This window comes from Siniperca chuatsi, linkage group LG4 (genome assembly GCF_020085105.1).
Source record: "Siniperca chuatsi isolate FFG_IHB_CAS linkage group LG4, ASM2008510v1, whole genome shotgun sequence".
Lineage (NCBI taxonomy): Eukaryota > Metazoa > Chordata > Actinopteri > Centrarchiformes > Sinipercidae > Siniperca > Siniperca chuatsi.
In genome coordinates, this window is record NC_058045.1 from 7,148,309 (window position 1) to 7,169,972 (window position 21,664).

The 21,664-nt window shown below is 40.8% G+C and overlaps 1 protein-coding gene across 1 annotated transcript in view; it reads left to right on the forward strand.

The window, feature by feature from the left end:
- Positions 1 to 800: 800 nt before the first annotated feature.
- The window catches only part of nell2a (neural EGFL like 2a), an 83,918-nt gene continuing 63,054 nt past the window's right edge, over positions 801 to 21,664 (forward strand). The window contains exons 1-8 of the mRNA XM_044193825.1: positions 801 to 1,240; positions 1,512 to 1,640; positions 10,802 to 10,952; positions 12,395 to 12,568; positions 15,018 to 15,114; positions 18,518 to 18,590; positions 19,210 to 19,292; positions 19,646 to 19,774. Of these exons, the coding sequence (XP_044049760.1) occupies positions 1,189 to 1,240; positions 1,512 to 1,640; positions 10,802 to 10,952; positions 12,395 to 12,568; positions 15,018 to 15,114; positions 18,518 to 18,590; positions 19,210 to 19,292; positions 19,646 to 19,774 (888 nt within the window). The 5' untranslated portion in view covers positions 801 to 1,188. The remainder of the gene's footprint in view (positions 1,241 to 1,511; positions 1,641 to 10,801; positions 10,953 to 12,394; positions 12,569 to 15,017; positions 15,115 to 18,517; positions 18,591 to 19,209; positions 19,293 to 19,645; positions 19,775 to 21,664) is intronic.

The window sequence follows — 21,664 nt, forward strand, 5'->3', positions numbered from 1 at the left end:
ACTGAGTCTGTCTGAGTCTCACTCCGCTTGACCATGAAATATGCAGGTTGTGCAACGAACTGGCAACCAATGGAAAGGGGGAGGGGAGTGTGACATCTAGTGGCTGGATGTTATCAATGGCACCTTTAAGTCTAATAAACGTAGGCTACCAGATGAATTACACATAAAGAATATAATTTAGCCTATTTGACCAGAACAGATTTGTGTCAACGACAGTACTTTTATCCAAACATAAATGAAGCAAAGTATCAGCAACAGCTCATTATTGTGGATTAGTCATTCTTAAGTCAGTGGTAAGTTATTTTTGTTCTTGGCAAACCACAGGAAGATGTGAAGATGTTGACACATGCGCATTAAGTACATTTCTTAAGATGCATATTTTGTGGTGTGGTCTCAGTTTTTAGTCTCAGTCTCAGTCTTATTGTTACAGCTTACCCCAGGCTGTGTTACAATTTACCCCGGTAGTGGGGCAGGTTGGAACTCCATGTATTTGACATCAATTAATGAATTCATTGATACAGCTGGAGTAGTTGGAAACATTGCTATTTGTAGTAGACAAATAACGGTACGTTGTGTCAGAATTTAAGAGCTCTAACACACAAATCCAGCGGGTTATATAGGTCCTGAGACAAAAGTGTTACAACCATCCCCAGTCTCCCCTTTTTCTTTTCTTGGAAGCAGGCGTGGTTATAGCCTACGACTATCCTATGTTGGATTCATCACGGGTTTTTCTCATCTCAGGCCACAAGGGGGCTTCGTTGTCCCTTTTCTCTCTCGATCCCCGACAGGTTTTCCTCCTCTGCCCTCCTCTCTCTCCACTCCTCCTTCAGCGGCCGCAGCTCTCACTCACGCTGCTGTAGGAGCGTCTGTTCAGCTGGTGAGGCGGCGGCAGCTCGCTCTGCGCGTCCTCCGTTACCCACCTGTGCCGCGGATGTTGCTGATGGAGCAGACATTGCGTTACATGGAATAATTTGTACATTGTCACATACATTTTTTTTCTTCTATCCGGATTTGCTTTTTTTTTTGCATCATTGGGCATCTAAAGTTCTGATGATGCCTCCGCTCAGCAATTCGGATTGGTAATAGCCTTCTGTGCGAGGGTGATACATCATTCGCATGTGATTGAACAATACTGTCTCTCGGAAGTGGACAAAACATGGACTAATTTTTTTTTTTTATACATTCACCATGGGATTATTACAGCTATTTCTGGTTCTCGGCATATTTTGCGCCTCCTCAGGTAGGATACAGCGCTGTCACTGATTGTACAGTAACCATCTCTTGCAACATGTAGCATATAAAATGAGATACATGTAATTAAATCATTAGTTGTTGTGGATAATTTGCCTCCTAGGCGTCTTAGATATAATCAGACCTGCTTGAACTCGCAGCTTGTACACAGTACAGTAACCTCCCATCTCTTCCCCTGACAGCAGGACATGTTTATAGCATCACAGGTGTCCTTGCCTGCTAATAACAATGACAATCTTGTTTTTGTGTTTTCAAATTAGTTACAGGTTTTGGGGTTGACCCTGCCCTGCGCATCAGCGTGTTTGATGAACTAACGCTTGGAGAAGGCTTTGATGGAGTTACTCAGGTCCAGGGCTTCCACAGCGAGTCTAGAGCTTTCCACTTCCAAGGTACAGACACACACTCCTTGTAATGAAGATAAAACACGTCCAGATGAGACGATCTGCATGTGAAGCAACGCTGACCAAACTGCTTTTAATAAAAAGTGATTGTCATAAAAATTGCTATCCTTTTAATATTTAGTTTAAACAACTTGTAAGACTAACAGGATGCAGCCCAGTAGTCCATGGATCAGCTCCTCTAGGAGATGCCTGATCAAATCATCTGATAATTCTGAGGCGCATATGCATGTATTTGATTCTTACTGTCCATAGCGCAACTGTGTAAGAGACTGTCAGCAGCAGCATACGATGGATTTGCAGTTTTCCTCTATGACAGGACTTAGCTTGGGGGCCCTCAGACTGCCACCTGCCAGAACAATAGGCAATGTTAGGTCCCCATGAAAACGTGGGGTGAGCAGGGCGAGCAGAGGGGGAGAGATGGGTGGATCATGCAAAGAATCATAGAAAGACTGAGCATAATCAGATTAGGCAGGGACAAAACCCTGTGTTAAGGGAGATGTATGATGTGAGTGAATGGGCCCCTCGCTAGAATTTACCCTTTGGTGATCTTCTGTGTGTAAGCACTATAAGTAAAATATGAATGGGTAGAAGAGTGAGTCAGATGTCCATATTGTCATTTGTAAGGCAGTGCGTAGGCTAAATATGTTATCTATGGCATTTAGTAAATGGCACTGTGTAAAATGGAGTTGTCAAAGCTGCGGTTGTGCTTGACTTTTATATGTACTGTTTGCGTTGTGTTCAGTCTTTGTCATTTGATGTCAGATACTCATTACAATCCAAATTAGATTGTTAACAGCCCCATCACAGGGGTGGAGATGTCTATCATAACCCAGCCTAAAGTAGCAACAGAGGAAATTGCTTTTGGCTCCCAGATCAGTGGCAAAACCAAAGACGTGACAACATTCAAATCCTCACGAGGATCTCAACACGGATCACATAATGTACCAAAGTGACAATGTTGTTTTGGGACAGAGGAACACCACAATCATTTGTCGACATGTTACTTCTTCCCACCTCACTGATATCTTCTAATCTCGCTGCACAGCTGCTGAGACAGCAGCACTTCTGCATGGAGCAGCAACTCCAGCGTCTCTGTGAAGGCAGGCCATTTGATGTCCTCTGTGTAGACACCACTCAGAAGTGCTCTCTATCCAGGCAGGTAGCGAGAAGAAGGGAGAGAGACTACAAGGAAGAGTTGGAGAGAGAGAGAGAGAATGAGAGAAACAAAGACAGTTATAGGAAGAAGCTCCCACAGCTTTTGTCAAGAAATGAAAAACACGACTGTTCCACGGCTGGCGCCTCTCCATCATTACGCTCTCTTATTTCTCTGCATTACCTTTTGCTAAGTACATTCAGTTACCCAGGCGGCGAAGGCGGCGGGGTGTTATTTATGGCAGAACTCGCCTCCATCCTTCATTTGGGATGTCTATGTTAAGTCAATAATGTTGGGTGAGGGGGAGGCAGGGAGAGGTGTACCGGCAAAGCAGACCTGGGCCTCTGCTTGTTTGTGATCAGAAATAGACAGGGAGAAGCTCATACTGTAGATATGCAGAAAGAGTGAGGGAGACAGAAAGAGAGAGAAAGAAGATGAGATAGAAAGAGAATGAGAAAGAAGGAGAGAGAGAGAAACAGGGAGCAGAGCTGTCTGCCAGCTGTTTGATAGACTGTGCTGATTCCACATGTATGGATGCTCGGCTGGCTGGGACCAGCAGACAGGCCCACGGTGGCATTCTGACGCTCATTAGATAGCAGGCAGAACATATCCATGGCTGTCCCCTCCACTGCCTGCCTGCCCGAAGGGAAGGCTGTTATCTCTGGGTGCTGGGTGGAGGCAGGAGGAGGGGTAGCTGCTGAGAGCTGAAAGAGAAGCAGCAGGGTAATTCACAGTATAGAAATGTGTGTATGAGCATGTGTGGATAAGAAATTGTGGTGTTCCCATTGCTGTTTGCTATATCTCTGTATCTCTGTCTGCCAAAGTATGTTTTTGTGTGTGTGTGTGTGTGTGTGTGTGTCTGAGAAAGAGGAGAGGAGTGAGCAGTGGGGGTATTGCTGTTTAGCGCACCCCTGCTGATGCGTTTGAAGGTAGCTGTCAGAGCTACATTGCATGGCATTAGGAGAGGTGGACCTCAGGGACAGGCATAATAGAGAGGGAGAAAAGCCCCCGGGTTACGCTCCCCTCATGTTCTGATACCAGGTGATACTCAGCCACGCCACAAAATCTTCACATCATTAACACTTCGCCCACAGATTTTAACATCTAGACATTCGGATATCTGTCTGTTTCTATATAAACAAGCACAGGGGCCACACCCAAAAGCACTCCCTTCCCCCAACACACAAACACCCACACTCTCTCCTCTCTGGCTACAAGCGTATGGACCAAACTCATTCGAAGTGCAAACAACACAATTGCTAGAAGCATCCTTTCCGCTGCAGCGCAAGACTCCCCTGTAATTGTATCTCTGCGTGTGTGTGTGTGTGTGTGAATCCTGTCTGTCTCAGAAGCATGTTGTTGCTCAGACTGTTTGAACACTGCCAGTGAGGTGTTTCTGTGTATGTTGTGGTGATTATGTCCCAGACTGTAGCGACACTGAAGTGTAACGGGATGGAAGGGGCTCATTTATAATACAGCAACACTATGTGTGTTTTGTGTGTGTGTGTGAAGGAGGGAAGAAGACAGAGGGACTATGTGTGAATGTGAGTTTGTTTTCCTGCATTAATGTGTGTGTAAGAATGTAAGTGTTTGAATAGGAATGAAAATAATGTGTGGGGCTACTCTTGCCAGCTGCTAGTACACTGGTGTTGCTAGTTTACATATACTATATGATACACTGGAGTACTGGGCTATAGAAGGATGTAATGCAGTGGGTGGGAGGGCAGCTTAGTCCTTCAACTGTAGAGCCCAGATTCAAGCATTTATATAGGAAAGCAGCTTCTGTACTCTCTGCTGACCCCACACTTTAAGGAAGGACAAGAAAGCAAAATGAGAATTTACCTACAGGAATCAATAAGGTAATTAACACCGACAAAATAGGTTAGAGTAACATTCATGCTAAACTTCTATGCTCTCCTCATGCTGTAAGGTGCTTTGGATAAGAACCACCACTACCAAATGTTTCCCATATTTAGTATATTTTATTGCAGTTCCTGTTGCACAATGACCTGCAAATACACTGCAAAAACTCCCCTAATAGAAAGAAGCAAAATCTAATATAATGTAGAGAAATGTGCTTGTATCATGCAAATACATACATACATACATACAGTAAATAAAATTTCTGCCATTGGGGTAAAATAAACTAGACAGAAACAATCTGGCCTTAAACATGGCCTTAAAACTATTGAAGACTTAAAAAAAGCACTTGAGTTTGGTATCAAACCAAAGTGGTCGGAGTGGTCGGAATCATAGCAGCAAAGGCCGAGGTATTCAGACTCCAATGTGAGTCAAGATCCAAAGGCAGCTGTAACCACTTCCCATAATGCTACTCAATGGTTTTGTTAGACCCTACTTACCTGAAGAAGCCCACAGCTTTCAGTTTCATAGCCGCCAGTTTGTAACAGAGGTTTTCAGTTCAAATTTGTATTCCCCAAACATTAGATAATGCTGGTGACATCACTCAGGTTATTTTCTCTTCTCCGCCCAAAACAACAGGCGGTGTTGTACTCTCCATGACGAGTAAATTTACTTTGACTTGTAGAATTGGTGGAGATTTAAGCATTTTTAGTAAGATATAAGCAATGATACTCTTGAAATTCAAGTTAAAGGTCCTCAAGGCTGTTCAGTTCAGCTGAGTTTATATCTTAAAACAGGACTCCAAAGAAAGATCTAAAAACCTTGAAATAGGATTTGAAGTCCTCAGCCTTTTTCACCCTGATGGTGAAGTGCTTAAAGGATAGGTTCATATTTTTTAAGTTTATCTGAAAACAATACTGAAATGCCCATATGTACATTAAAGGGGTTATTGGTTGCTGTAATTGTTCCTCCTGTCCTTACTGGCCACAAAGAGATCCCTTCCTAAAGTGATTTTAAGTTTAATCCACAGTCCTTGCTCTGTGTAAAAAAAAAAATCACTGCAGTAAGAAAAATCAGGTGGATTTTTTTTCCAAAGTTTGACATTTTAGTAGGAAATTCCCTCTTTGTGCTGCCACAGACAGTGTTTCCTTGCTGAACCGCAGCAGTGGGATAGTAACACAAAGTGGGAATTGTAAAGTGACTGTAACTTTGAAAAATACCCAACTGCATTAGTTTAAGCTGAACTTGAGTATTTTTGCACAGAAGGAGAAATGTGGGTTTTGTCCCCCATCTCTTACATTAAAATCGCTTTCAGAAGGGATCTCTTTGTGACTAGTATGGACAGGAGGAACATTTACAGTGACCAATAACTGTTTCAAAGTACTTATCTGCCTCTAAGTACTGTATTAGGATAGCCTTGAAAAAACCTAACTAGAATCAAATGGAATTTTTCTTGGCAACATTGTCCAGCAATTATTCTGTCATTTCAAGAAACTAACCCACTTTCAGAAAATTCTTGTCGATTTTGTATTAGGAACATGTTGAAATAATTGTACAGTGTGGCAGATCTTTTCAATTGTTTTAAGAGAATAAGACTTTTAGGACTCAATGAGTGACACAATGGCCAGGAGTTTTTCTGTGTGATCTTGTGGTGGATCTTTTATCCAGTTAAAACTGAATCAAACAAAATGCCCAGTCAAGATAAGACAGGTGACATTTACCTGAATTAAGTCAGATAGCCTAGGTTAGTCAACACTTGGATAATCCAGTCCACACGGAATTTATATCTAGATGTAAGATTATCCCACTTCCTTTGATCTATGCTGTAGTGTTTGTGAATTCTGTTGTGTTGCCCAAAAAGTTACCCAACCTTTCCAAACTGTTGACTGACATTATCCCCAACTCCCTGTAGTCAAAGTCTCTTTTGCTTGCTGCTTTCTGAGGCGAGCCTGATCCTACGTTCCACACAGGATGACCACGCCGGGAGAGATATTTCTATCCCCCCCCAGGGCACTTATACAGTTGGGTGGCAGGAAGGCTGTCATTAGCTCTGTGTATGTGTGAATGTCAGACAGGCGGTCGCTGGGGAGGTGATCTGAGAATTGGGGAGAAATTGCTGGCCAAAGCAGTCCTGGAGGTGCCCTTGGCTCAGTTTAGTATTTGTTCCAGGAGAGTGGAGACACAGTGGGGAGAGATGGCCCGCCGAATGCAGATTGACTGAGTGCGGTGGAATATTCATGGAGCTGTAACGACCAGCTTTTTTGGGGTGTGGGTGTGTGTGAATGCGTTCATCTTTGCGTTAGCCCATGTTTCTCCATATCTTTGTGGCCATCTCTCTCTTTATATTGACTCAATGTTTGTTTGGAGCTGTAGGCTAGCCAAAATGTCTGTGTTATAGTGTCTGTGTGTGTCCGTCCGTGTTGCAGTCTACACCTGTTTGTGTATGTGCATGTGTTCACAGACGCATATGCGACAGTAATGACAGGTTTGGAGTTTGCTGCCGGTGAAGAGTTTATCATTACGTTAATCCCTCTGGAGATATATTCTCTTTTCCAACCCTCCCACACACATCCTTCTCTGTGCTCAGGCCGGCAGATAAAATGTGTTGTTTGAAATATGCTAGGTCATTTTTCAAACAGAAAACATTATGCAATAAGAAAATTAGTACATTTTGACTTGGTTTATCCTAGTATTGTGTTCCTTCCTCTGCTGATTGGATCACTGTGTTTATTCTGGCCCCTCTTGCCTCTATGTGTTTAGTGCATCTCATAGCTCACTCACTCTTAACTGGTCAATAGATGGCTTATTTGCAAAATGTTGAGTTGTTGCAGAGACGTAGGAGGTGTTATCTTGTTCTGGCAATCCACTAGAGATCAAAGAATGAAAGTCCTCATTATTCACATAGAAAAGTGTCTATGATCTTATCTGAAATCAGTAATACTGTGTTTAGTCACAATTTCCTCCGGGAAATAATTCACTTAGAATCCAAATGTGTAATGAACATAAAAATATACTTCTGCCTGTCCTGTCCAGTGTCTATGTTCTTTTTGTTGGAAAAAAGGGAAAACTCTACCTCTCCTCCCAGTACAAAAACTTGTATTTTGTAAAAACAGGTAGAAATGAAAACATGTGCTGAAAAATGTGCTTGTTGGAACTTTATGCGCTAGATCATCATTTTCAAGCTATTTTGTGTCAGTATCTCGCATCAAAGTGGTCGTTAGGAGCAGGTGGCTGCCCCATCCGGGTGCCTGCCAATAGATAATCGACCAAAGGCCCCCTCAGCGGGGCCACATTGATTTGGCAGAAGGGGAAAGCTGGCCTTCTCACCACAGCACAAACTCATCTACTGCTCTTTCATGTGTGTTTTTAGGAATGCAGAGATGTTACTGCCATAGCTGTCTTAATCTACATTGTAGTGCCTCTTAAGAGTGTCGAGATCATCGCTTTTCGTACAGGCAACTCTACACAGGTCGATCTCATCACTCCATATAAATGAGAAGATGCCTCCGCCCTCCAATCCCCCAAAGTCCCATTTGATGCAGCCCCATTCCCCTCAAAGTATAAAGACTGGTGAAGAGAGTCGTCCACTCATAGATCAAAGGCTCATGGCTGCCAAACTGCGGAGCAGCCCAGTAGTAGAGGTTCCTCGGTACTCACCATCCCCCCTGCCTCATCAACCTTCTTTCAGTATGGACCCCGCCCTGACACCTGCTCCCACTGCGCTCATTTTGTTCATGATTGAGATGTCAGTGTATTCTCTCACTACATGGCATGGCAATAGACTGACCAGCTCATATTGTCATAGACATTGTAAATTCTGTTTGACTTGAGCTCATCTTTGCTTAAAAAGGGGAAAATGACTAAATGCATTGAGCATTTAAAAAAAAAAATGTTTTCAAAATTATTCAAATAAGACAGCCAATTGTAGCTTAGCTACAATTCAGTAATTTCGATCAAAACCAAAAATTATTTCCAATAATATCTGAGATTAATGTCAACAGTGGTCATTTGGATTTGGTTATTAAGTGGGATCTGTTGATGGCAGCAGATTATTGCTAGGCAGAACTCATGTTGCGGTCATTGGACCATCTGTCCCACCTCAGCCAATGACACTGGAATGATACTCTGGCTATGCACTGTGCCCTGTGCATCTACTCTGGTAAACGACAGAAATGATTCAAAATATGTCTCAGATGGGCTTAAAAGCCTACATCACGAAAGGGCTAATGCTAGCATGGTAAGTCCACACTGAAAGTATAAGAAAAGAAGTATGAGAACATGCTCCTCTTTTCACCATTCTGTCATTGTATTCTATATAACCGATGAGTGCACTGCATATGCCAGTCTTCATCATGGCATTGCTTGCTGCTTCACATTGCATTGTGTTAATTGGCTACTCCTACCAGCTGGAAGTAATGTTTATACACTGAGGAAAAGCTGCCAAGCTAGCTTCCTGGAGCCAGGGCATCTTGCATGCATCCCATAGCTGGAAGTGAACTCTTTGATGTGATTGCTTCTGAGAAATGTCATCATTTATTGATGCTTCCATTAAAGTAGCATAGACGTCTGTGTAGAGTTGGAGAGGAGGGAGGGGACACACTGGTGGGAACAGGAGCTTACGAGCTAACTACACAGAAAATGCCCTCCCATCCACACCAACACCATTAGCCTTTCACTTTTCCTCCCCAAATCCTTGGCTTCATATCTCTAGTCCTACACCAAGCCCAGGAGAAAGTGTTTGCTCCATTGATCCCATTTTCGGGATAGCTGACAAGCTAACATACTGTATGAGTACAATATTTGGTAGCATTAAGTTGTTATCTAATGATTTTAACAAGTGGATGATGTCAAGTTTTATTTGAGGCAAGTTTTATTTGAGGTGAATGACCTGACTTAATCTTGAAACCACTTAAGCTTCAAAGTGGCTTGCTAGTCTCCTAATGCCTTAATTTGACAAACATCATTATTTTAAGAAGTCTTGTGGTTACATCAGCCTTTATCAAAACAGGTTTGAGATCAAAATGGCCAATTTGCAAAAGTGAGTAAAATGCTTTTAGCAACTATTATTTGGAAAATTGACTTTCTAGAGTTATAAGCATTTTTTTAAAGGAAATATGAAACATTATGAAACATTTTTATTACATTTTTTATACCAGTAAGTTTGTTTAGTGATGATTTTTCATTTATGAATTCAAATTCGTCAAGAGTTTGCTCTTTGATTACATCAAAGAGCATATGGCCTGTGAAATCCCAACCGAATGTTCACTAGTTCTGTACAGCGAATTTTCCTGTTTAATAACTTGTATCCCTAAAATGTCAGTACCACATTTCACTTCACTACAACATATTTTGACATATTTCATACACTATATAATATTTTAACATCACTATTAAATAGTTATCATAAACATTATTATAGCTGCTATCATCTCGTCAGCGTTTTCATTCCAGAAATTTGAGGGTTAAATAAAGACCACTGGTGTTCAATTTACTGAGAGCAGGGGAATAATTGAAGTTGAAAAAATATCTAGATTTTGAAAGGAATTGGGATTTTAGGTGTATCCACTAAAACCTGTAACAGTGTCTGTAAATGTGACTTAATACATGCAAAATGCACAATCTTAATCCACTGTAATGTGTTTAAGTATCACATATTCATATTCAAGTAATCCCTTGACAATTCACAGCTACAATTACAACTACAACTCTGGCTTTTCATTGGTGTCGCCCTGTCAATATATTCAGCAAAAGTCTTTGTAAGATTAATAAAGCATACACATTAAAGACACACTATCAGTTCTAGTTTTTTTTTTCATAATGTTGATGATAAAAGACAATATCCACGAGGAACTTGCTCTTTATGGTGTAAATAATAGAAAAAATAATTGCAAGTGTCTGTGACTCCGGAGGTAGAGCAGGTCGTCCAATAGTCACAGGGTAGGGGGTTCGATCCACAGCTCCTCCTGTCCACGTGTCGAAGTGTCCTTGGGCAAGATACTGGTATGATAGCTGAGTGCTCAGTGTGTGACTGGGTGAATGAGAGGAAAATTGTAAAGCGCTTTGGATAAAAGCGCTATATAAATGCATTTCCATTTAGTCATTTGAATAATATCTGATATTTCTGTCTTCATTCTAGGGTCCTCCAGGGAAGTGATGGCTCCTGTTGAGGTTTCAGAGCAAATGGTCCAGAAGCTGAGAGGCAAGAATGAGTTTACTGTGCTGGTGACCCTCAAACAAGATCACCTCAACTCTGGGGTCATCCTCTCCATTCATCATTCTGAGTACAGGTATGATCTGTTCAGATTATAATATGTTTAAAATATGTTTTATAATATGTAGAAAAAGGGTAGCCCATGCCATTCATTGAAAATATAACCATTGTTTAAAATTTGGATATACTTGCAGATGCATAACAGGAATGCATAGAGATACAATTTTCAAATTGGTGTTGTATAAAATATGAAAAACATTTTAATTTGAGATGCATATTTTAGCAGTGTGAGGCCGAACTAGAGCCCAAAATGTCACATGGAATACAGTAAATCTGTTTAGAAAGCACCACTGATAAACCATAATTAAAGCTGTTTTCTAAATTTAGTGCCACTATCTGTTTTGTCATATCAGCAGTCTGGAATATGTTGATTGAAACCTTAATATTTGTATTTGAAGAGCATTGAGATGATTAGATTTACATGCCATTCAAGTAAAGAAGGCAAATCACCCTGTATGCCAACGTATTATTCACAGTCCATCAACGATCCAAACATTGAGTCTGTAATCGTGGTTCGAAACATGATGAGACACTATCTGCAGTTAGCATGCTAATGTTTTCCATTAGTTTGTGGTAGCTGAGCCGTTGGATGATCAGAACAGAAATCTGAATCCACATAATGCGTTGATTGAACAGTTTGTACATTAAAGTCAGTCCTGAGAAGAGAGCTCACTGGGATGTTAATGACTTTCCCCGCTGCTGATTAGCTTTCCCGGCCATTCATATGCAACAAAGCAGCACTGCATGGTTTCATTTGGAAACATGGCATGGACTAATTCAGCGTCATAAGTGTTAAGCTAGTGCATTTATGGAGCCAGGATGAAGGTGTACGCATGGCTAGGGGAGAGTAAATCTATTAGATTGGGTTTGCAGATAAATCATTTCTATTGCTACACTTGCATGAGTGTCTATTTTCTTTTGAATAATGTTTCCAGCAAATGACTAGTTTAAATAAGTCTGTCTTTAAAGGCAGAGGTGATGAGTGTGTATCGGCAGCTCTTTCCATTAGTGTCACTAAGCTGGGTGAATCTCAGTGGTGTGGAGAACAGGATTCTGGTAGAATACTAATACGCCAATGCAAAGAGTTGAACCTCTACATGTGGGCTATTGTTGTGTGTTGCTGATGTTGCACTTAACAGCCATATAGTACCATAATGCTTGACTAGTGATGTGATTAAATTCTAAATGGCGTTGCAAATCTGGGGAGATGTGAGTGCACTGCTTGGAAATGAGTGACATTTTTATCTCTCAGCACCCTCTCACTGTGCTGAGCGGACCCTGAGTTTAGACACTTTGGTGATGCATGCAGGGTTTTGTGAGAACAGAAATAAGGATTCGGTTCCAGTAATGAGACTTTAATGCTGACATACTGTACAATGCAGGGAATGCAAATTCTCAGAGAAAGTGTCATTGTGTGGGCGTTACTAGAAGCAGGTTGCTGGCGCTTTTATTCTGCAGGTTCCTGGAGCTGGAGAGCAGTGGCCAGCGCAGTGAGGTGCGTCTGCACTATCGTACCAAAGGCCAACAGGCCCACACTGAGGTGTTCCCTTACAGCCTGGCTGATGACCAGTGGCACAAGGTATCTGTGGCCGTCAGTGCCTCTCATGTCATACTACACGTCGACTGCAACAGGTAAGATGCTGGGGATATATATATATATATATATATATATATATATATATATTTGTATGTGTATGTATATTAGATGTTACAATAAATATGAAAAAAACACCATGTGTTGTAGTTTGGGAGAATACTGATGTATGACAAGGGAGGCTGTCCAATTTTATAACTCATTTCAACTGGAAATACAAATATGATTTTCTCCTGTGTTTCTAAAACTAACTTTAAAGGGACAGTTCACCCCAACATCAAAAATATATATTTTTCCTGTAATGCTCTTTATCCATCTAGAGTGTTTTGATGTGAGTTACCGCTTGTTGGAGATATGTCTGCCTTCTCTCGAGTATAATGGAACTAGATGAGGCACTCGGCTTGTGGTGCTCAAAGCGCCAAAAAAGTCAAACGGCAATGTCTCTTTAAAGAAATCATGACCCGGTTACTCAAGATAAGCCACAGACCTTGTGAGCAGTTTTATGTAGGAACTATTTTCTTTCTAGTTCAATATAGTTCCTACAAGAAACTGATCACAACAAGGTCTGTGGATTTTCTTGAGTAACCGGGTCATGATTTCTGGAAAAAGAAGTTGCAGTTGAGCTTTTCAAAAAATATTTGGCGCATTGAGCACCACAAGTCAAGTTCCATCTAGTTCCATTATATTCAAGAGAAGGCAGACATCTCTACGGCCGATATCTCCAGCACTCGGCAGCTCACACCAAACCAATCTTGATGGATAAACAGCACTACAGGTAAGAGGAAAAATATGTATTTTTGATTTTGGGTTGAACTGTCCCTTTTTAAATAAGGATACACAAATCCCATATAACGGATTTGTATCAGTTCTTGTTGGATCGGTACATCCCTACGATCATCTGTAGCTGTCACATAGCATCTTGTCTTTGTTCAAAGTTAAAATATTTCATTTCATGAAAGTGTCCTTGGTCAAAAAATCTCCACAGTGGTAGTTTCAGCAGGAAACACTATACTAATATACAGTACATGGGAGCTCACACAGTACTGCATCAGTGATCTATCATTATGGGTCAACGAGAGGCTGCCCGGCTTTGGTGAACTGGCCTTTCTATCCAGATTTTATGATATCAAAGGTTAAACGTCATTTAACCAACTGGTGGCAAATGGAGAGAGGGAGGGAGATATGAACGACAAAGGTGAAACTTATTTGGTAATTATTCAGTGTGATTAAGTGTAATTCTGTGGTTAAGCAATTGAAGTGTATGGAACTACACCGCAGACAGCAGTCTCTGCTGACAGTGATATCCAAAGAGTCTGTCTCATATGAATGGGTCCAGTGCAGGTCGAACCCACACTGAGTTGATCCGCAACATACGTGCATCTGCTTTATGAAAGGGGTGTTACTGTTTGTGTGTGAAGATCCTCCCTGGCACAATAAAAGAAGCAGACGGCAACACCATGTGTATCACCGAAAGCATGTGGCTATCTATACCCTCCTCAGGGAAAGAGTTAACAGAAGGATTTAACAGGGCAGGACCTGCAGTGCGGGGGGAAATTGTTATTCTTAATTGCTGAAAATAAGTGAGAAATTTACCAATAAACCAAGTTATTGAAAATCATGAAGGGATTCTTTATTAGTGGTTCAAGTCCCGAAGGGGCTGAAACCCTATTGTGTTTGTGCTGTCTTATTATTATTTGTCTTATGCTGCGGCTCAAATTGCTGTGAGCGGGAATGAGCTAGAAACACGAAACTTAGCCCAATAACTGGAGATGATCTGCATGTGCTTCCACAGAGATATGAGCCCAATCGGCCACATGATGGTGATGTAATTAAGGCCCAAAAATGCAATTTTGAACAGGCCACGCCCCTCACACCGTAAGTCTAAATGACTTGAAATTTCTCACAAGTCCAGCTAATGTCCTCTACAAAAAAGCCTCTTGGACCACTAAAGTCTAACCTAACTAGATTTTCCACCATTTAGAATTTTTTGAAAAACTAATTTTTGACATCTCCTCCTAAACCGTAGATCCGATTGCTACCAAATTTTTGGTGAATCATCAGTGGATGAAGCTTATCAAAAGTTGCATAAAGCTTGTTTATCTTATTTAGTTTTCAAGAGACTGACCAATGAACTTCAAAAGGGACATAGCTCAGCACATAAATAGACCAAAGTCAACAACCGTTGGGCCAATCATCACAGAACTTACAGGATAAGTCCACAGAAGTACCTGAAACACACCCTGAACGTTTCCTTCAAATCGACCACTAGGGGGCACTACAAGGGCAAAAAATGTGCGTGGAATAACAGAAAATGTTTTTCTTCATTATATTTGTGAAAATGCAAAAAAGGAAGATTTCACTGCTTTTGTCATGTCTACGCTACATTTGACCAGGTCCAGATCAAAAGCTTTAAATTTCTAACAGTCTGTGTTGGCTTGAACCCTGGAATTGAAGCTTACTGGCTATATTTCTGTATTTGTTTTGCAGAATCTATGAGCGGGTGGTGGAAGCCCCCTTCATGGACATACCTGCGGATGCTTCCTTCTGGCTCGGACAGAGAAACACCGCTCATGGCTTCTTCAAGGTTAGCACTGGTGTACAAACTTTCCTCTCAAAATAAAAATGTTGATGCCTGTCCTGATATGTGATAAATGATTCAGAATGGCAAGAACAAGTAATTCATCTCAGCTGTTGCACCAGCTTTTCGCCCCATACTCAGTCTTGGTTTATACTCTATCTGCTCCCTCTGTTTGGCTTGTTTGGTTTTATTTATAATAGCTGCTGGATTTAATTGCGTGCATTTCTGAAGGCTTACCATTTTAATTTGAGGGTTGCTCTGGCTACCCTAGGAATTGACATTTTTTTGTCATTGTTTGTTCCCTTTCCCTTAGTCTGCAGCTAAGCCCAGTGCAATTATCTCAGCAGCCCCCACAACGCTGATTTGGGAGAAATCATTAAATAGCCTCTGGACTATGCTCATTAAGCTTAGTCTATAGTCTTGTTTATCAGACAGGGAGACATATATCGCCTCTCCCAGACTGAACTGCACTCCAAAATTTCTCACCTGGGGAGACATGTTGGGGCAAAATGTCAGCTTACCAGCAACTAGAACTATTTTAATCAGTCTGCTGGTGACTGGCTCTGTATTTGACGGTGTGTGTGTGTGTGTGTTAAAGCTTTACACATTGTGTCCTGGCTGTTGAATTTCCTCTGTGTTAATTGGTAGATGAAATAAGCCTTGGGGGTCACCCACTAATCTTGTCACGTAGCAGCATCTCTGCTCGCCATTCTCTGAAGCCTTGATTAGTTGCTAGGAAGGCATGTCGCCTTTTAAACCACACCGCTTCATTAGGACACATGCACTCAGACACACACAAACAGTAAATGTCTGTACGTGGGTGTCAGCTGAAGTCGAGAAAATCACATTCCTAACAGTAATAGTAAAGACTTGAATCTGAATGAGTGTATTTGCACCTCTGCTCTGCAACTCGATGAATATCTTCTTTACAGTCCACACACATCATAAGATAGCTAAATATATTTTATCGTACTTACCTAGTGACCCAATTTTTGAATTTCATCAGTCATAGTTGATTTGTATGCTGATGTAGCAAATTGTTCTATATCCTAACTTGAAAGGCTGAAAACAATTTAATTCAGGCAATCCCAAATCCAACAAGAGACAGCAACTGTTGAAACATGCAAATCAGACTTTATTTCACAGTCAGATTTTATTCTGGAGTTATTTTTTAGTCTGGTAGGATATATCTTCTCATGACTGTTTGCATTTTGTAGAAAATGTATGTTGCTGCATCAGAAGGGATTCAACCCTCACTCTGCCACTTGTTGTTTTTCGCAAATTCACATTTCTGGTACAGATGGGGCAACCGTTGACATCCCACGTGTTACTGCATGCATACTGCAGTAAACAGAGAAATCAGTTTGGAGAGTTTAATTTACTTTTTACGTAGCCAGAAGGTGTAAAACAAAGTCTAGCAACTGATTGTTTTGATAGTGCTGCATTACAACACAAGCTCTGTCTAAAGACACAGTGAAATGAAAAATCTCTTTTATCCTTGTGTTTATTGTTCAAGTATCTTATATGCAAAAATGTCAAAAGAAATCTTTTTTGAGTATTTTTCAGACTATTTATCACAGTTTTCTCAGTATTTATCTTCTATTCCTGTAAAACAAAAGTATTTTTCATCTGTCAAGGGCGATGATGATACATACATATCATATGTGATCTGCGGCTAACTCATTTAAAGCCGTATATAATAGGAGGTGGATTTTTGGATGTCAATTAGCAAAAACTTTGTTTACATTTCCAAAAGAACATACAGTAACTGAGGTCTAATTTATTGATTAGATAATTGACAGCTCCTTATCTCTCTTCAGCTCTGTATCGCACTGTAGTCACTAAGCCACACCCACTTTTAAGTGATCCAATCATAACTGAAGGTTTTGATTCGTTGCACTCAGAAATATTGCTGAAGATAAAGATGTTCTGTTGTTCCACTGTGACTTTAACTACATACGCTCAAAAAAGCATAAGTAGTAATAGCGCAGTATTAATCACAGTACAGATTAAGTTTTCTGTAGATGCATGGAAAATGTGTACAATGGCTGCAGATAAATGTATAGTTTTTTGGTTTCATTACAAGTTTGATAGACGTGGCTCCAATCTGCTTCCATTTCAGCACATTGCCGTGAGAAATCAGCAAATCATTTCCGCAGGATTTTAAATTTATGGGCCGTAAATTGAAGTGGCAAGACAATTTAAAAAACAATTTCTCCTAAGTTGCACCACTCCACTTCTGTAAGGAAAATAAATGCACTCAAGGAATGAAATGGGCCAGGTTACCATGACGACGGAGTATCTGTGTAGGTATGTGGGTGGGTGTGTGGGGGGGTGTGTGTGTTTATACGGTTGAGGTTTGGCCACAGGACGAAAGTTCAGTATCAGTTGGGTCTTATGAATCAAATTGAATCTGTATCTCCTGTTTATGCTTACCAGAGGAGATTGGAGGAAAAATAAAAATTCCACCTATCTACTAAAACTCACACATCATTGGTTGACTTAACTTCCTGTTGGAGTCTGGTTATGAGATGATTCACCCGAGCGACAACCTAGTAAACATGTTATCTATCTTACAACTCTGTCTCTCATTACCCAGATTAAAAAATAAATTTGCACTTGCTCTCGGATTTATTGCTGTTTCACTGTGTTCAGTTTTATGCTCCGTTACCAAAGCTCTCAAGCAGGGTTGTTGGTTTTGTGTAGGGCTGCACTATATGGTAAAACAATCATATTGCAGGGCGCCCCATGTACAACGCTGAGTCCTTACTGTGGCGGCCCAGGTTCTAATCCACATTTCCTGTCTCTCCTCAGCTGTTCCTATCAAATAAAAGGCAAAAGCCCCAAAAAATAATCTTAAAAAAACTAAAATTCATATTGCGATTATTTTGACAGATGTTAGGATTGCGATATGATTCACGATTAGTGGGAATGATCATTTTTGCATCACAATTTTCATTTTCACTTAAAAAAACTATTAAAATCATGATGCTGTGACATTTGTTGGGGTCTGTACCAAACAAACATGTTTTCTTACATCTGGAGAACAAGATTTATAGGCCAGGGCATCCCTGCAGCACTACAGTACTTCAATGCTGTTTTGTCACATATTTTACCTTTTATCAAAAAATTTCAGCTTCTGCGATTTAGAAATTGCACTTGGCCATATTGCCATTTCTATTAATTGTGCAGCCCTAGTTTTGTGTTTGCATGTCCTGCGCAAGCTTGGGTTCCATGTTATCTCATGTTGAAAATGTACTACGAGCACACTTAGACACCACCGCTCCTCTGGGTCCTGATCCACTAACTATACATTAACATACTTCATCTCAGGGTTTTTGGCCTGTCTGCCTTCTGTAAGGTGTTGCTCTCCTTGCTTGAAAAGTTTGGTGTGCGTCTGTGTGTGCAGGGAGTGATGCAGGATGTGGAGATCCTGGTGATGCCACAGGGTTACATCTCACAGTGTCCAGATCTGAACAGAAGTGAGTGCAGTCTCTTAACACATTAAAGAAGCATTTCATTGAGTGTTTAATTTAACTTGAATTAGCTCTTGCACTTATTTTACTACACTTGATTGCACTGATTTGTTTTTTTTATTTAAATTCTTGAAAGACTGTGTACTCACTAGAGTAAAACAGCTTTAAAACAGCTTAGCAATTGAGAAACAATTCTTCCCTCAATAAAACTTTGGTTAATATAATGTTTTGCAAACAGTTAATTAATCAGTAAAAGGGAGAATTCCCACAGTCTCTCCTGCAGAAGTGTGGAATGTCTTGTTTTTTTTTAACCATACCTTAGACAAAATGAAACTTGATGCAACTTCTTCTGAATTCATATAGCAATAGCTAAGGGGCAAAGCAAACTCTTGTGAATGTTAACATGTGTCTGCGGCCTAAAGTTTGTCTGTATCAAAAAGGTGATCTCTGGCTGTATGAGGAGCCCATCCCACACATTTAAGAAATTATTATCAATCTTTAAAAAACAATATTAGTTATATCACAGTTTCTTGAAGTTGTAACTACTGTCTTAATTTACAATTATCATAAATAACCATAATTACATACATAATTACAGTATACTGTATTGTCTCTTGTATCTCAGCATGCCCAACCTGCAATGATTTCCACGGACTTGTGCAGAAAATCATGGAACTGCAGGATATCCTTGCTAAAACATCCAGCAAGGTAATGTGACATAATGTGTCTTAATTTGAAATTAAATGAACTGTTACAATTGCAAATTGTGCTATAGCATAAAATATATACTTTTCAATGTGCTGCTGCCGTTAACATTCATTGCAACAGGCGGTCAGTGACATATTATCATTAGACAGTGGCTATTGTTGACGTGTTCTGCTCTGATGCAGATACTCTTTTAGTAAATGGTGTTAACGATGATCTAATGACTTACTTTTGTGACCGTTGGTTTGCTTTTGAAGCTTTGCTTTCTACATGTGAATATAGATACACAACAATGCTGACTCTCATCTTCTCTCCTTCTTGCCTTTTTTTTTTTTGGGGGGGGGGGGTCTGAGCAGCTGTCCAGGGCGGAGGAGAAGATGAATGGGCTGGATGGCTGCTATTGTGAGAGAACCTGCAGCGTCAAGGGGGTCGTCTACAGGGAGGACGAGGGTTGGACAGATGGCTGCAGAAACTGCACATGCTCGGTGGGGCTTCACACACTCAACTGTGTGTGTGTGTGTGTGTCTATTGATGTGTGTATAAACTGGGCACATGGGTGTGTATGTAATAAAGAGCAAGGGAGGACATTCAATTTGAATTAAGTGTGTGTGTGTGTGTGTGTGTGTGTGTGTGTGTGTGTGTGTGTGTGTGTGTGTGTAGACATACTGAATTTAGAATTATGTACTTGTCATACAGTATGTGATTGTGTGTTTTTTTTCATGCATGCATACATGTTTACAGGTGTGTGTCATAAAATAAATTGATGTGTGTGAGAATGTGTGGGTAGATTTGAGTGTGTGTGTGTTTCTGTGTGTGCATGTATGTCTGTTAGAGAAAGAGAGAACATGCATTTTTCATCATGTCTGTAACACTGTGTGTTTTGTATTTGTGTTCACGCATCACTTTTGTGTTGTGTGTGTGTGTCTACATTTACACGTTCACTGCTCCCATTGTAGGTCTTGGCTTTTGTTTTTGCTCCTCTGTTCGTCAAGTGTGTGAAGGTGGGGGGGGTGTGTTTGGGTGGAGGTGCAGAGTGCAGGGGCCCCATTGTTGACAGCTTGTATTCTCATTATTTCCTTGCATTAGAGGAGAGTTGCCCCAGAAGAGAAAAGATACTGGATTGAAAACCTCCACAGTACTCAGGATTAGACACATCAACAACAGTGCTTAGTAATGCTCAATTCTCTCAAGGGTCTACTTTGCTCTGCATAAAGTGTGAATAATTGCCATAAAGAGAATCTTGAAGTGATTGGAGATCTGGGGCTTGTACCACATCAACAAACAGATTTCACCCCCTGTCAGTCTACTCAGCTTTGGAACATGAAACTCATTCACTGCTACTGAACCCCTCCAACCAGCCAATGAAATGCCTTCGCGCACCACTACCCAACATGCAAAAAATAGGAAATCACATATCTCTCAGTGCGCCGCACCTAATTGCTCTTGACAGATGATAATTATCATCAGGGATTTGTTCTGCCCACTCATCCAATGAAATCGCTTCATTCACTGGGAACGGTGTGTTGCCATTCCCGGGCTGCAATTAAGGAATTAGATGGGATATGTTCCTTTCCTTATGTGTGGCAATTAGCTGTGACCTTTAAAATTCAAAGGTCATGCATTAAGATGTTATCACTTATGTGGATCAGGTTCATAGATGTTGCTGTCACAGAGCTTTCATCCGTGGAAGCAATGTTAATTACAGGTACAGCCGGAGAAAAGGGGGTAGCAAATTAAATACATTAGATTTACAGGTTACTGTGGAAATCTATTGTAGGTCGTGAGTAGATTTACAACAACACTTTTTAAAGGGTGAGCATACTCATACATATTTTTGCCAGAATCCTCTCTTTCATCATATTTAAAACATGCAACAGAGTGGGGGATAGGTAGGGGGCAAACATCTGTGTAGGGGCGATCACCCAGGTGTTCGAGCAGGGTTCAGTTTTGGTGCACTTTGACACGCAAATTTGCACCTTTGACAATTTCAAATGAGCTTAACAGTGCTGACTTTTGAGGGAAGAAAGTCCAAAATGAAAGCAGTTAGTGTATTAGTGTCACACTATTCAGTTTTATATAGCCTTGGTCTGCCAGAGCATAACCTGCTCCACAGAAGACATGTGGCTTGATTTGTATTCAATAATGGCATGAATACATTTCTTGAGTAAATTGTGTTAACTTATTTTCCAGTTGGTGACTAAGAGGTGGTTGGACAATGAACTATGTCACCAGTTTCAATTTCACCACCTACTTCACAAGGACTCATGAATGAATTTCGCCCTTCCACTTTTTATTTGTAGTGGGCACTAAGAGTAGCCTTTTTGCTTTGTAGCGTGTGACGATGCAGGGACGTGTGGGGTGGAGGGACAACGGGG